The sequence below is a fragment of the Papaver somniferum genome, chromosome 8 (genome assembly GCF_003573695.1).
Source record: "Papaver somniferum cultivar HN1 chromosome 8, ASM357369v1, whole genome shotgun sequence".
NCBI classification, from domain to species: domain Eukaryota; kingdom Viridiplantae; phylum Streptophyta; class Magnoliopsida; order Ranunculales; family Papaveraceae; genus Papaver; species Papaver somniferum.
In genome coordinates this window covers 152,797,659-152,814,775 of record NC_039365.1, presented here as the reverse complement: position 1 = coordinate 152,814,775, position 17,117 = coordinate 152,797,659, and the positions used below count along the sequence as shown (strand labels likewise).

At 38.1% G+C, this 17,117-nt stretch overlaps 1 protein-coding gene across 1 annotated transcript; it reads left to right on the top strand.

Moving 5' to 3' along the window:
• Positions 1-222: 222 nt before the first annotated feature.
• Positions 223-2,786, top strand: LOC113303553 (pentatricopeptide repeat-containing protein At5g11310, mitochondrial-like). Its single transcript, XM_026552588.1, has one exon. The coding sequence runs from the start codon at positions 223-225 to the stop codon at positions 1,924-1,926; it is 1,704 nt and encodes a 567-aa protein (XP_026408373.1). The 3' UTR covers positions 1,927-2,786.
• The last annotated feature ends 14,331 nt before the right edge of the window (positions 2,787-17,117 follow it).

Below are 17,117 nucleotides of genomic sequence, written 5' to 3'. Positions count from 1 at the left end.
AATATTTAAGGGCATATAGGTAATTGAACTACCCATAGGGTATCCTTTATAAGTTTAAGAGCATATAGGTAATTGAATTACCCATAAAATATCTCTTATAACATCATCCAAGTTAGGACTATTGCTTTGTATGCCTAGAAAGATTTAGGTACGCCCAAAATCAGGGTTCCAAATAAAACCTTCTTCCTTCACTTTCCCCCGCATTTCACTAGTTCAGCCAAAATGTTGATTCGTCTGGCTCAAAGGTTTGCCCGGACACCCAAAAACCCTATTTCCATCTCCATCACTAACAGACTCTTCTCTGTATCCTCATCTCTTGAATCATTTCTTCCAATTCCTAGAAACCCATTAATCAAACGGCCATCACAAACCCATCATTCAAAACCAAACTCCCAATCTTCCCATCAAAATCAAGATGAACAAAATCCTAGTCCGAATTTTCTTCAAAGAGACTGTATTACAATCTGCAATCTTCTAAAAGGCAGTTACAATAATCTCTCACCTGAAAAAACTCTTGAAACTGCATTAGATGAAACTGGTATCAAACCTGATTCAACTCTTTTCCAAACAATTTTGCCCCATTTTGATTCTTCGCCAGAACCCTTTCTTTCTCTCTACAAATGGGCAGTAAAACAACCCTCTTTTGATCCTGATACTTTTGCAGTTCTCATTAAGCAGTACACTCGTGCAGGTATGACTTCGACTGCGATTCGCACATTTGAGATTGCTAGTGAATTAGATTCAAGTCATTATACATTTTCAATATCTAGTTTGTTTGAGACTTTGATGGATTCTCTTTGTAAAGAAGGGCATGTTAGGATAGCTTATGAGTATTGTGTTGAGAGGAGAGAATTGGAACCAGGTTGGGTACCTTCAGTTGGGGTTTATAATGTTTTACTTGAGGGATGGTTTCGATTAGGGAAACTTAAACAGGCTGAAAGACTCTGGGAGGATATGAAAACAGAAAATGTAGCTCCTAATGTTGTAACTTATGGTACACTTGTTGAAGGTTATTGCAAATTGCGTCGCGTTGAGAGGGCAATGGAATTAGTGTCAGAGATGAAGAGAGAAGGAATTCGTAGTGATGCTATTGTTTATAATCCAATTGTTGATGCGTTGAGTGAAGCGGGTAGATTCAAAGAAGCTTTAGGAATGATGGAGAGATTGTTGGTTACGGAATCAGGTCCAACTCTTTCGAGTTATAATTCTATGGTGAAGGGTTATTGCAAGGCAGCAGATTCGGCTGGAGCAAGCAAGATTCTAAAGATGATGATAGGGAGAGGGTTTATTCCAACAGCAACGACTTATAATTATTTCTTCAGGCATTTTTCTAAATTTGGGAAAATTGAAGAAGGGATGAATCTTTACTCTAAGATGATTGAGTCAGGGTATTTGCCGGATCGTCTTACTTACCACTTGTTAATCAAGATGTTGAGTGAGGTTGGGAGGTCAGATTTGGTTGTTCAAGTTTGCAAAGACATGAGGGTTAAAGGTCATGGTTTGGATCCGGCTACTAGTTCCATGTTAATTCATTTGCTCTGTAATATACGAAGATTTGAAGAAGCTTGTGTGGAGTTTGAGGATATGATAAGGAGAGGGGTGGTTCCTCAATACCTTACTTATAAGAAACTTTTTGACGAACTGAAAGTAGCAGGAATGCATGAAATGGCTAGGAAGTTATCTGTCCAGATGAGTTCTATCCCACATGAGATGAAGTTACCAAATACATATAGAGGTGGAGGAGATAGGTCACAAGAAATGAGAACATCCATATTGCGGAAAGCTCAGGCTATGTCTGATGTTTTAAAGACATCAAAAAATGTGTGGGTACCCTCTAAGCTTAGAGTTCTTTCGAAGGAACCTAGCGAACCAAGAATCGATAAACAGAATGTAAGGAGATTCAGCAAAGATGTGAAGGGTGTGTAATCTTGAGTTTAGCCTAAAAATGGGAATGTCTATTCAGTTCTCACTCAGCCAAGGCCATCAGATGCACAAGGAAGAAATGGTTCTTTTAACATTGTGATTGCCCATCATGTGAAATGCTGGTGCCATATCTGATACGCTTTGAAGATCTCAAAGAGGGGTATGTAAACCACAGGTATTAACTCTAAATACTCTTTAACTTGGATTGATCTAGAAACATGTACCATTGTTCATTGGAGTCTGAAGAACACTAGGCAGGCCCGGATCTTAGGAGAGAGACAGGGCCGATGCGACAGCCCTATAGAGTTCACTCAACGGAACCTGGTGAAAACGGATTGGTAAAGAAACATAAATGTAAGGATATGCAGGAAGATGTAAAGGATGTGTCAATTTGAGTTGTCCAAAAGAGACAATGACCGGATGTAACTCTTGGTCTGGTTTTAGTGAAGACAATGACTGGATTACCATCATTTGGCCATCTTGGTTTCTACATATTAGGGAAGCATTGTTAACCTTATAAAACTACTAGAGGAAATAGCTCCTTTACTTATAAATGTAGTCGCAGTGGAATAGGATACATTGGTTGATTCCTTCTCCTCCTTAGATAAGATACACTGTGCAGATGATACTGTGATCCATCTTATTGTTGTTGGAGCTGTGTTCCACGTAGTAGCACATATCGATGCTTAAAGCTAGTGCAATAAGTTCCAAGGCAGGTAAGCTCGGATACGAGAAACTGCAGTAACAATGAGGTGAGACACTTGTGTTTGCGCATCTAGGGCGAATGAGCTGCCGAATTATGTATGTGCAGGTTTACTAAATGGTACCTATAATCCTAATTTAACCTCCTCTAATATGACGGACTGGGGACCAATATTGTTGTGCATTCTGCACCCAGAGTAGATTTCTTGGTATTCCTTTTCAAGTGCTGACTTGCAACGTTGGTTTCTTTTGCTGTTTATTTTTCCTAGTATTGCTCTGATGTTTCTGGCAGCGTCTTTGTCACCACACTCGCAGTTGAGCTGGACTCGGAAGTAGTAAATGAACATCCCACCGAGTCAGAATTACATCAAATGCTTTCTCACTAGGAAAGTTTCTTAATTCCCTCGCGTTTTTAGGGGCCACTCGAAAGGATTTAGGGGCCAACAATAAAACAAAAAAGGTCACCCAAAGGGAAAATGTAGCCAGCCATTATCTCGCGTAATTCGTAATGGCGAAATTACCCTTATATATTCGGAGGATATGATAACATTGTTATCCTCCGATTGCAATCGGAAGCCAAAATATTTCCCAGACTTCCGATTGTAGTCGGTGCAGTATTAGAATGATTTGTGTTCATTAATCGGGAGTGTACACAGCCAGCCATAACCACTTGGTTCGTGTTTTGGATGCAGCGTTAATCGGGAGTTAAATATATTACAAAACCTACCGATTATAAGTTGCCCCAAATTCAAATTTTGAAAGCTACCATAATCGGTAGATATGCTAAATACAATACCTATCGATTATTGGTTTCTCCACATTCAACTTTCGTCAAATTAGCCGTTGGAGTTTTTGGGAAAAACAAAAAGAGCCGTTGGACCCTAAACCTATATGAAGAAACTCATATCTATCACCCCAATTGCACCAAACTCTTTCCTCTCTTCAGTTTTAATTTTCATAACAAAAAACATGGATATTGCTTTTGCCGAAGAAGAAGATTGTGCTATTTATAGAGCGTGGGTTGTGGTAACTGCTCATGATCGTGTTCACAAGCTCCACAAATCGGAATCCGAAGAGCAGATATGGAACCGTATCTTAATGGTATTTGAGGCCTTAGATGGTAATCGAATTCGAAGATCATCCAATGACATTAAGATGAGAAAGAATGCGCTCGATAAGGAGATTGAAAAACTTGAAGATGAGGAACGGTTTGTTAGGAACGCTTTTCCTTGGTGGACGTATGAAAAACGAGTAAGTATCTCTGTAACTCCAACTCACATTAACAAAAGTTAGTACTAACTTGTTACTCATTCGTAATTTCAGAGAAATCTTGCGGATCGCCGGTATGTGGACCTCTACGGGAGACGATTTGAACATGGTGTTGTTTGGTTCCAGGAAACAGTTTTTTTTGTACTTGTAATATTCGGAGGATAATTTTTTTTGTAAAGTTCCGAATGTACGATGGCCCAAAAATCAGAATTTGGAAAAACTTATACTTTTCAAATATTGTCTTTGAAATAATCGGAAGTTAAATTAGTTACCAAAACTTCAGAATATGGGCTGTCTAACCTTCAATATTGGCCCTTGGAACCACCTGGAGCCATGGCGTGGTTTGTTTTGAACTTGTAATATTCGGAGGATAGGTTTTTTGTAAAGTTCCGAATGTACGATGGCCCAAAAATCAGAATTTGGAAAAACTTATACTTTTCAAATTTTGTCATTGAAATAATCGGAAGTTAAATTAGTTACCAAAACTTCCGAATATGGGTTGTCTAACCTTCAATATTGGCCCTTGGAACCACCTGGAGCCATGGCGTGGTTTGTTTTGAACTTGTGATATTCGGAGGATAGGTTTTTTGTAAAGTTCCGAATGTACGATGGCCCAAAAATCAGAATTTGGAAAAACTTATACTTTTCAAATTTTGTCTTTGAAATAATCGGAAGTTAAATTTGTTACCAAAACTTCCGAATATGGGCTGTCTAACCTTCAATATTGGCCCTTGGAACCACCTGGAGCCATGGCGTGGCTTGTTTTGAACTTGTAATATTCGGAGGATAGGTTTTTTGTAAAGTTCTGAATGTACGATGGCCTAAAAATCAGAATTTGGAAAAACTTATACTTTTCAAATTTTGTCTTTGAAATAATCGAAAGTTAAATTAGTTACCAAAACTTCCGAATATGGGTTGTCTAACCTTCAATATTGGCCCTTGTAACCACCTGGAGCCATGGCGTGGTTTGTTTTGAACTTGTAATATTCGGAGGATAGGTTTTTTGTAAAGTTCCGAATGTACGATGGCCCAAAAATCAGAATTTGGAAAAACTTATACTTTTCAAATTTTGTCTTTGAAATAATCGGAAGTTAAATTAGTTACCAAAAATTCCGAATATGGGCTGTCTAACCTTCAATATTGGCCCTTGGAACCACCTGGAGCCATGGCGTGGTTTGTTTTGAACTTGTGATATTCGGAGGATAATTTTTTTGTAAAGTTCCGAATGTACGATGGCCCAAAAATCAGAATTTGGAAAAACTTATACTTTTCAAATTTTGTCTTTGAAATAATCGGAAGTTAAATTAGTTACCAAAACTTCTGAATATGGGCTGTCTAACCTTCAATATTGGCCCTTGGAACCACCTGGAGCCATGGCGTGGTTTGTTTTGAACTTGTAATATTCGGAGGATAGGTTTTTTGTAAAGTTCCGAATGTACGATGGCCCAAAAATCAGAATTTGGAAAAACTTATACTTTCAAATTTTGTCTTTGAAATAATCGGAAGTTAAATTAGTTACCAAAACTTCCGAATATGGGATGTCTAACCTTCAATATTGGCCCTTGGAACCACCTGGAGCCATGGCGTGGTTTGTTTTGAACTTGTGATATTCGGAGGATAGGTTTTTTGTAAAGTTCCGAATGTACGATGGCCCAAAAATCAGAATTTGGAAAAACTTATACTTTTCAAATTTTGTCTTTGAAATAATCGGAAGTTAAATTAGTTACCAAAACTTCCGAATATGGGCTGTCTAACCTTCGATATTGTCCCTTGGAACCACCTGGAGCCATGGCGTGGTTTGTTTTGGACTTGTAATATTCGGAGGATAGGTTTTTTGTAAAGTTCCGAATGTACGATGGCCCAAAAATCAGAATTTGGAAAAACTTATACTTTTCAAATTTTGTCTTTGAAATAATCGGAAGTTAAATTAGTTACCAAAACTTCCGAATATGGGCTGTCTAACCTTCAATATTGGCCCTTGAAACCACCTGGAGCCATGGCGTGGTTTGTTTTGAACTTGTAATATTCGGAGGATAGGTTTTTTGTAAAGTTCCGAATGTACGATGGCCCAAAAATCAGAATTTGGAAAAACTTATACTTTTCAAATTTTGTCTTTGAAATAATCGGAAGTTAAATTAGTTACCAAAACTTCCGAATATGGGAAGTCTAACCTTCAATATTGGCCCTTGGAACAACCTGGAGCCATGGCGTGGTTTGTTTTGAACTTGTGATATTCGGAGGATAGGTTTTTTGTAAAGTTTGAATGTACGATGGCCCAAAAATCAGAATTGGAAAACTTATACTTTTCAAATTTTGTCTTTGAAATAATCGGAAGTTAAATTAGTTACCAAAACTTCCGAATATGGGCTGTCTAACCTTCAATATTGGCCCTTGGAACCACCTGGAGCCATGGCGTGGTTTGTTTTGAACTTGGATATTCGGAGGATAGGTTTTTTGTAAAGTTCCGAATGTACGATGGCCCAAAAATCAGAATTGGAAAAACTTATACTTTTCAAATTTTGTCTTTGAAATAATCGGAAGTTAAATTAGTTACCAAAACTTCCGAATATGGGATGTCTAACCTTCAATATGGCCCTGGAACCACCTGGAGCCATGGCGTGGTTGTTTGAACTTGTGATATTCGGAGGATAGGTTTTTGAAGTTCTGAATGTACGATGGCCAAAAATCAGAATTTGGAAAAACTTATACTTTCAAATTTTGTCTTTGAAATAATCGGAAGTTAAATTAGTTACCAAAACTTCCGAATATGGGATGTCTAACCTTCAATATTGGCCCTTGGAACCACCTGGAGCCATGGCGTGGTTTGTTTTGAACTTGTGATATTCGGAGGATAGGTTTTTTTGTAAAGTTCCGAATGTACGATGGCCCAAAAATCAGAATTTGGAAAAACTTATACTTTTCAAATTTTGTCTTTGAAATAATCGGAAGTTAAATTAGTTACCAAAACTTCCGAATATGGGCTGTCTAACCTTCAATATTGGCCCTTGGAACCACCTGGAGCCATGGCGTGGTTTGTTTTGAACTTGTGATATTCGGAGGATAGGTTTTTTAAAGTTCCGAATGTACGATGGCCCAAAAATCAGAATTTGGAAAAACTTATACTTTTCAAATTTTGTCTTTGAAATAATCGGAAGTTAAATTAGTTACCAAAACTTCCGAATATGGGCTGTCTAACCTTCAATATTGGCCCTTGGAACCACCTGGAGCCATGGCGTGGTTTGTTTTGAACTTGTGATATTCGGAGGATAGGTTTTTTAAAGTTCCGAATGTACGATGGCCCAAAAATCAGAATTTGGAAAAACTTATACTTTTCAAATTTTGTCTTTGAAATAATCGGAAGTTAAATTAGTTACCAAAACTTCCGAATATGGGTGTCTAACCTTCAATATTGGCCCTTGGAACCACCTGGAGCCATGGCGTGGTTTGTTTTGAACTTGTGATATTCGGAGGATAGGTTTTTTAAAGTTCCGAATGTACGATGGCCCAAAAATCAGAATTTGGAAAAACTTATACTTTTCAAATTTTGTCTTTGAAATAATCGGAAGTTAAATTAGTTACCAAAACTTCCGAATATGGGTGTCTAACCTTCAATATTGGCCCTTGGAACCACCTGGAGCCATGGCGTGGTTTGTTTTGAACTTGTGATATTCGGAGGATAGGTTTTTTTAAAGTTCCGAATGTACGATGGCCCAAAAATCAGAATTTGGAAAAACTTATACTTTTCAAATTTTGTCTTTGAAATAATCGGAAGTTAAATTAGTTACCAAAACTTCCGAATATGGGCTGTCTAACCTTCAATATTGGCCCTTGGAACCACCTGGAGCCATGGCGTGGTTTGTTTTGAACTTGTGATATTCGGAGGATAGGTTTTTTGTAAAGTTCCGAATGTACGATGGCCCAAAAATCAGAATTTGGAAAAACTTATACTTTTCAAATTTTGTCTTTGAAATAATCGGAAGTTAAATTAGTTACCAAAACTTCCGAATATGGGTGTCTAACCTTCAATATTGGCCCTTGGAACCACCTGGAGCCATGGCGTGGTTTGTTTTGAACTTGTGATATTCGGAGGATAGGTTTTTTTAAAGTTCCGAATGTACGATGGCCCAAAAATCAGAATTTGGAAAAACTTATACTTTTCAAATTTTGTCTTTGAAATAATCGGAAGTTAAATTAGTTACCAAAACTTCCGAATATGGGTGTCTAACCTTCAATATTGGCCCTTGGAACCACCTGGAGCCATGGCGTGGTTTGTTTTGAACTTGTGATATTCGGAGGATAGGTTTTTTTGTAAAGTTCCGAATGTACGATGGCCCAAAAATCAGAATTTGGAAAAACTTATACTTTTCAAATTTTGTCTTTGAAATAATCGGAAGTTAAATTAGTTACCAAAACTTCCGAATATGGGTGTCTAACCTTCAATATTGGCCCTTGGAACCACCTGGAGCCATGGCGTGGTTTGTTTTGAACTTGTGATATTCGGAGGATAGGTTTTTTAAAGTTCCGAATGTACGATGGCCCAAAAATCAGAATTTGGAAAAACTTATACTTTTCAAATTTTGTCTTTGAAATAATCGGAAGTTAAATTAGTTACCAAAACTTCCGAATATGGGCTGTCTAACCTTCAATATTGGCCCTTGGAACCACCTGGAGCCATGGCGTGGTTTGTTTTGAACTTGTGATATTCGGAGGATAGGTTTTTTTAAAGTTCCGAATGTACGATGGCCCAAAAATCAGAATTTGGAAAAACTTATACTTTTCAAATTTTGTCTTTGAAATAATCGGAAGTTAAATTAGTTACCAAAACTTCCGAATATGGGATGTCTAACCTTCAATATTGGCCCTTGGAACCACCTGGAGCCATGGCGTGGTTTGTTTTGAACTTGTGATATTCGGAGGATAGGTTTTTTTAAAGTTCCGAATGTACGATGGCCCAAAAATCAGAATTTGGAAAAACTTATACTTTTCAAATTTTGTCTTTGAAATAATCGGAAGTTAAATTAGTTACCAAAACTTCCGAATATGGGATGTCTAACCTTCAATATTGGCCCTTGGAACCACCTGGAGCCATGGCGTGGTTTGTTTTGAACTTGTGATATTCGGAGGATAGGTTTTTTGTAAAGTTCCGAATGTACGATGGCCCAAAAATCAGAATTTGGAAAAACTTATACTTTTCAAATTTTGTCTTTGAAATAATCGGAAGTTAAATTAGTTACCAAAACTTCCGAATATGGGTGTCTAACCTTCAATATTGGCCCTTGGAACCACCTGGAGCCATGGCGTGGTTTGTTTTGAACTTGTGATATTCGGAGGATAGGTTTTTTGTAAAGTTCCGAATGTACGATGGCCCAAAAATCAGAATTTGGAAAAACTTATACTTTTCAAATTTTGTCTTTGAAATAATCGGAAGTTAAATTAGTTACCAAAACTTCCGAATATGGGCTGTCTAACCTTCAATATTGGCCCTTGGAACCACCTGGAGCCATGGCGTGGTTTGTTTTGAACTTGTGATATTCGGAGGATAGGTTTTTTGTAAAGTTCCGAATGTACGATGGCCCAAAAATCAGAATTTGGAAAAACTTATACTTTTCAAATTTTGTCTTTGAAATAATCGGAAGTTAAATTAGTTACCAAAACTTCCGAATATGGGTTGTCTAACCTTCAATATTGGCCCTTGGAACCACCTGGAGCCATGGCGTGGTTTGTTTTGAACTTGTGATATTCGGAGGATAGGTTTTTTGTAAAGTTCCGAATGTACGATGGCCCAAAAATCAGAATTTGGAAAAACTTATACTTTTCAAATTTTGTCTTTGAAATAATCGGAAGTTAAATTAGTTACCAAAACTTCCGAATATGGGCTGTCTAACCTTCAATATTGGCCCTTGGAACCACCTGGAGCCATGGCGTGGTTTGTTTTGAACTTGTGATATTCGGAGGATAGGTTTTTTTTAAAGTTCCGAATGTACGATGGCCCAAAAATCAGAATTTGGAAAAACTTATACTTTTCAAATTTTGTCTTTGAAATAATCGGAAGTTAAATTAGTTACCAAAACTTCCGAATATACCACACAAATCATTGTCATTTGAACTTGTCTAACTTAGTTACCCAAACAAATTTCCGAATGTACAAAAAAAATCATTGTCATTTATCTGCTCTTCTTTACTTTACGACCGTGACTACCTCCCAGTCCTGCACGACCACGGGTTTGAGCACCTTCAGTTGGAGCAGCTTCAGCGCTCGATGAAGCTCGAGTTCTTTTACCCGTCTTTGATACTGCCACCTTGGGCTGATGCCTCTTCGTGACTTTCTCCCCAAACTGGGAAGCATAATCTTCGTTATCCATATTATCAACTAGATCTCTAGCCTATTTGATCTTCTCAGCTGGTATGGGATCTCCGCTCTTCAGGCATGCAGTTAATATTTTGGAAACACGCTTGAACCTATTCACCTGTTTTTTATACGTAATGACATAACATCAAACGGTAATTACCTAAGATTTATAGGAACAATATAAAATGAACAAAAATATAAGAACACGCACCAGTCTATCATAACCAGCTGGTTTGTCTTTGATGATACAATTATAACTTGAACCCGCCGCAGTAGTGTTGGATTTGATTTCACGGATAACCAAAGGATGTGATACCTTGTTATACCAACTCATATAGTCTGGAGAATTTTCATCACCTCGGATGGTTCGTCTACCAGTGTCGATAATGAAGTCATTCCTCTTATCCCAGTTATCAAGAACAGTAGGTGGGCTGTGTGAACAATCGTGAGATTATCACCACTAGAAGAGCACAACTCCAACTCCAATTTGTAGTAATCCCCCATTTTCTCCACAGGTTGCTGTTGTATATACCCGTGTTGTCGCATCACCCTAGAGGGGTTATACATCACATATCCTGTGGGGTGCCACTGGTCCAAAATAAAGGGACAAGTCCGACCGAACATTTATATGCCCACTGGATCGATCTTCCTTGTATGGATCAAAGCATACGTCCGAGGCCTTCAATTGGTCCAAAATCTCCCTCATGCGAATCAACTGCTGCTCTTTGTCCTAGAACGGTTGTCTTCAAATATACTTTGTTCCTCTAGGAGTACCTTTGCACCACCCCGGGTTCTCTCCGGCCAACTTCAGGATAGGGAAGTGGTCATAGATCCATGCCTATACATAAGAAACCAAGTTTTAGTAAATAGATTGTGTATATTCGGTAGTAATTTCCAAACTTATTTCCGATTAATATAATCGGAAACTAAAACTGAATACCTATCCACCGAATACCAACATTCGAAATAGAGGATCATTTCCTACCGAATATGCGTCATTTGGAGTTCAGTAACCTATAGTTTTCTGGCCTGTATATTCGGTTCTAATATCAAAAGAATATTTCGATTGTATATAATCGGAAAACAAAGTAAGTACCTAACCACCGAATACCAACATTCGGAAATAGAGATGGATCAATTCCTACCGAATATGCGTCATTTGGAGTTCAGTAACCTATAGCTTTTCTGGCCTGTATATTCGGTTCTAATATCAAAAGAATATTTCCGATTGTATATAATCGGAAAACAAAGTAAGTACCTAACCACCGAATAACCAACATTCGGGAAAAGATATGGATAATTTCCTACGAATATGCGTCATTTGGAGTTATGGATATGCATCATATGTATTGTCTACTGAATAACTATAGAGTGAGTTATAGAGTTAAAGAAAAAACCTGCAATAGAGCCACATTCCCGGCAACTTGGCAGGTTCCTAGCCTCGAAGCCTTTCTCAACTCTTCCATCAAGAATGCTAGGCATGCCGTGCCCCAAGAATAGTCACCGACTTCATGGAGAGGATCCAAAAGTTGTATAAGGTTGGCGTCGATCCGGTTGCCAGAAGTATTGGTGAATATGACACATCCCAATACACAAAGGAGATATGCGGTGGCAGCGTGGTTCACTTGCTCATCAGTTAACGTTCCATTCTTTTCCTTCTCCAAGGTGCCTCGAACATATTCATCAAAGCTGTAATGTTGATCTGTCTTGTTCTGTAACTTGCATGCCTCCTAAACTCTGCTGTTGTTGTCTCTTCATCCCAACCTAAGCACTTTTAGTTAGAGCATAAAGTTGTGCCCAACTTAACTGCTTTGTGTAGTTAAACTTCACAGCTGTGCCTTGGTCGGGAAGGTTAAGAATCTGCACAACATCATCCGGAGTAATCGTCATCTCCCCAAACGGCATATGGAAAGTATCGGTCTCAGGATACATTCTCTCCACGAACGCCGATATGGCCACACGATCATGTTCCAACAATGAATTCTCGGCGGCATTATCTAACCCCGAGTTGGCAACAATTGACTTGAACCTTTCACATTCACCGGATAAAGGCCACGCAAGCATTTTTGTTGGTGCGGCGGTAGGTTTGAGTAGACGGACCGCATCTTGATGATCCTATTAAAGTACATAAAAAATACTTAATACAAATATTACGATATAACACATAGACAATACATTAAAAAAAATAGTAATTTTATTACCTCGGTTTCGTATATTTCTCTGGCCCATGGTCTTTGTATCCAAATAGCAATTTTCCTCCATCCGCTGGTATCCCAAGGATTGTGCCTGCTAAATACCCTTCTTCTTCAAGTGCTGAGGGACAAGATGTGATGCTTTCTTAGCAATATCCTTCTTTACACCATCTTTTCCTTTTTTGGCTTTTTGGGTACCACTTGGTTGTCCTTCTTCTTCTACTCTTGGCACTGGATCAACTGGTTCAATTCATGGTGGGGTGTAACTTGTGGAGCAGTTGGTTATGCACTTGTTGAGCGGCTTGTTCAACACTTGGTTGCACCCCTTGTTCACTGCCTTGTTGTTCTAACACTTTGTTCAACACTTGGTTGCACTCTTGTTGACTGCTTTGTTGAGCACTTGAATTATCTTTGGCGCTCCTTTCCCTCCTAGCACTAGCTGTCACTTTCTTCCTCCTTTCTCGACTTTGTCTAAACAACAAAGAAAGGAACAATATTTACAAACTATACAATCGGAAGACAAAGTATGGAAATATAACCCGAATGACACATTCGGAAGTAAAAGACACATATTGTTCCCGAATACAAAACAATCGAATAACTAAACATTTCAACCGAATATGCATCAATTGGAGTTCAGAAGCTGTAAATTTTTATCCTACACAATCGGAAGACAAAGTGCACATCTATAACCCGAATGTACAAATTCGGAAGTAAGAAGACACATATTTTTTCCGAATGAAAACAATCGGAATATAACTAAACATGTTTACAACCGAATATTCATCAACTGGAGTTCAGAAACTCTAAAATTTTATCCTACACAATCGGAGGTATAAAACATTATATTGTCTTCCGAATAAATACTGGCCCCAAAATGGGATTTTTCCTATATCAAAATTTTGAGATTTTTTCAATATATACATTCGGTAGTGAGTGTTCTTCCGAATACTTGTGTCTACTTAAATATATTCGGTAGCCAAAAATTCATTAAACTACCGATTATTAGCAGTTTGTATCCAGGAAGATATGGCCACCAATATTCGGCAGATAATCATCAAATCTTTCTCCCGAATACTGTCGATGTTCTTGAGAAATGAAGAACACGACTACATTCGGAAGTAAATGAGCATGAATATCGTCCGAATCTGGATAAATAACCGAAAACCCTAGAAAATGTTTTTCTCGATTCGACGAATTAAAGCGAAATAAACACCAAAAATGATAGATTCTTACCTAATTGGGGCCATTTGAAGTTGACGAAGTGTTTGACTATCGGAATCGCCACCACCGACTACATTGCCGGGTACTTGTTCTTCGCGTTCTTCTTCATTTGCAGCAAGAATTTCTTTATTTCTTGCTAAAATCCCAATCTTTGGATCGATACCCCGAGCAACATTTTTGGTTCTAGGTCTGTGGGTTTGATTTCCCTTATCCATTGTTTTATAAACGAATCGACGATGTTTTGATTTTACGATTCGCGGCGATGTTTCGGTTGAACGAGGAAAGTTTTTTTTCTTCCACAATCGGAAGATATGAAACTGGAAGAAGAAGAGTTGAAATGAGTAGAATTTTTTTTGATTTGGTTTTTATACGGTTTTACCAAAAGGGTATTTATGTAACTTCAATATCATATATATATGGTACCCCTTAACTAGAGTCTTTGGATGGGTATAAATTGATGGCCCCTAAATCCTTTTGAGTGGCCCCTAAAAACGCGAGCCTTAATTCTGATAAATGTTTTTCTAAACATTTTCTTTCAGGAGTGATGATAAAAGTAATGTACTAGTTTCCAAGACATGGATTGAGATTGACATTATGCGATTGAGTGTTTCTTTAACACCCGCATGCTCTCTGGATATATATCCGATGGGATGTGTGAGGGGACGAATTTGAGCCTCAATAATATATTAAGGCCCCATCTCATCACCCCGTTATTCTAATGGTTAATTTATGATACTACAAGATAATCATGAGGATGATACTCTGATACATCTTTCCATGAATCATTATCCTGCAATGATGTATGCCTTTCTATGAATTGTGGATTTCTAATTTTTGTATCAATTATTTTTGGACCACTCCTCATGCTTCATGAGTCATGACCAATTCCATCTTCAGAAGCATGTTTGACCAAATTATTACTAGGTGGAACATAGATAGGCAAAGAGTAAGACAACATCTCAATTTTATTTCCAAAAAAAAAAAAAATACAATATCCATGCCTTTGCTCATTTCTAAGATTATTTCTAAGTATATTGGTCTGTTTCATGCCGGGAGTAAAAGGGCGTATTTTTCAGACCTCAGCTCCAAGTCCCCACCACACGAATTAAATTGGGAAACCAGAAATGGTGTTCCAGTCAGCCTGGTGGTGGTGGCTCTAATGGCTGGCTATATGCACTAACTATTCACCTAATTAAGTTGCCCTTAACAAATGTTGAGGCGTACACATATTTATTGGACGGTAAGATATAGTAGTATTTGTGTGCAGTCAATTTCATCACCAGACATGATTTCCAGATTCTCTGAAAATTTGCCCTAGATATTAGGGAATAAGGGAGGGGCAGGGATCAACAAAATAGGGAACATAAGTCAAGATTCGTACTTGAGAATCAAAATGTTTGCGAAATATTCTCGGCCTCCCACTCACAAGTCACAACCCAACAACGTATCACATGACCTCCCTCGAAAAACGTTATTTTTTCTCGAGGTAAAAACGCTAACCCAATCGAACCTAGTTTCAAATATTCAACCTAGCGTAGGTCCCTTTTTTGATCCTTGTAAGGGCAACTCGTAAGGCGTAGAAATAAGGGAATCTTGATAAAGTCACCTAGTTTTGAATTAGGGTAAAATAAAAGTGCCCTTCTGCATTTTTCTAAACTGTTTTTTTTTTTTTTTTCAAATAACACTTTCCATCCCGTTAAATGCGATGTGACAGTTATCTCACCTGTTAAAAAATCATACTTACCCATGAACTATGTCGTGAACTATGAACCCTAATCATGAACCCTAAATCCCTAATCCTGAACTATATCGTGAATCATGAACAACGAAGCCTGAACTATGAACCCTAAACCCCTAATCCTGAACTTTGTCGTGAATCATGAACCCAGAACCATGAATTAAATTTGAAAAAAACTAAATTAGATGGAAAAATTAACAGCGGGGGCAGTTTTGAAAAGTTGAAAAAAACGGGGGCAATTTATTGAACCGAAATTGAAAGTGGGCAGTTTATCAATATTCCCTATAAATAAATCCATAACTTTCTGATTATCCGGATTTTATGGATAAAAAATGTCACTATGGACAGAATTTAGGTCCACAACTCTCTGAAGTCCAGATGGTACTCCACTGATATATGGAGTAGGCTGTGGAGTAGTCCATCCGGTCACCGGATGACCGGATATGTCATCCGGACATTCAGTGTTCGGATGTATATATATATATTGTCATCGGGTTACTTAGTCACCGGATAGAAGATTTTGCTTTATCAATTCGGTCACTTGCTGACCGGATGAGTATTCCAAAAAAAATTAAAAAAAATAACCGTTGAACGGACGGATTTTGGGCTATAAAAACCTATCTCTTTGCTTTGTTGTTTTATACATTTTTCTCCCTGCCCATTCTAGGCATTCTTCTACCAATCTATTTCAAATGAGAGCTCCAAATTACATTTTGGCCATTCACTCTGCACAAAAAAGAAAAATAGCTGATCAGTTAATCATATGAGCCATTGGACACCCTCACAAACAGAATTCAGCTAAGGGATTATCTACATATCCGCTCATAATATGAAGTCATAGCTGGACAATTCAGTAGTGAAGCGAATTGAATCCCTTCTCATGCCATTTGCAAATTGTATCAGAATGTAGACACTAAAGTACATTGATTATAATCCCAGTAAGCCCAACTTAGTGCAATGATACATAGAAAACATACCAACTGATAGGAAAAAAAATCTTAGAGAACTTACCAATGGATTCATGTCTACGCTCCATGAGGTGTTAGGAACATGGGGACACTAGATCACCATCATAATTTGGAACGGTCATGCTCCAATCCACTAGTGGGAAGCGATTGTCTTCTTGTATAGCATATGTTCTGGATTGTAAGAAGATATCTACATATAGATAACTGTTTTGCATGGAGTAAAATCGTCTTCCCTGCATGCTTACTTTGCTCCCAAGGCTGCCATGTTGTGGACTTGATCGTTCTCATGTCTATTTGTCTCTGAGCTTCTGGTCTGGAGTGTCTCGCCGTGCCTATTTGGAGTTGTGTCGATCCAAGAAGCAATCCATGAATTCACCAATCGTGATCTCGTAAAGATTAGGAAATGTATGCAATTTAGTGTACACCAATTCCCGATGGAACATATTAAGGAAAAATTGCTTCTAAGGGGAGTTGTTCATAAAGTTTCAAGATGGGCAATAAATCGCATGATGAAACAATTGAAGTTATATAAAACTTATGATGACGAGAATACGGTTTGTGTTTGCAAGGATATGATAGGTATTGGACTCCCATGTCGTCATAAGTTGGGTAGGTATGAGTCCAACATGGTTGATTGGGATCGTGTTATGGACAACAACTTTCCCGCTGAGTTACTCGAATTGATCCCCTCGGATGATGACGATGTTTGATCGTTTTTTTTCGAGGCACGATTATAATTTTTTTTGAAACTA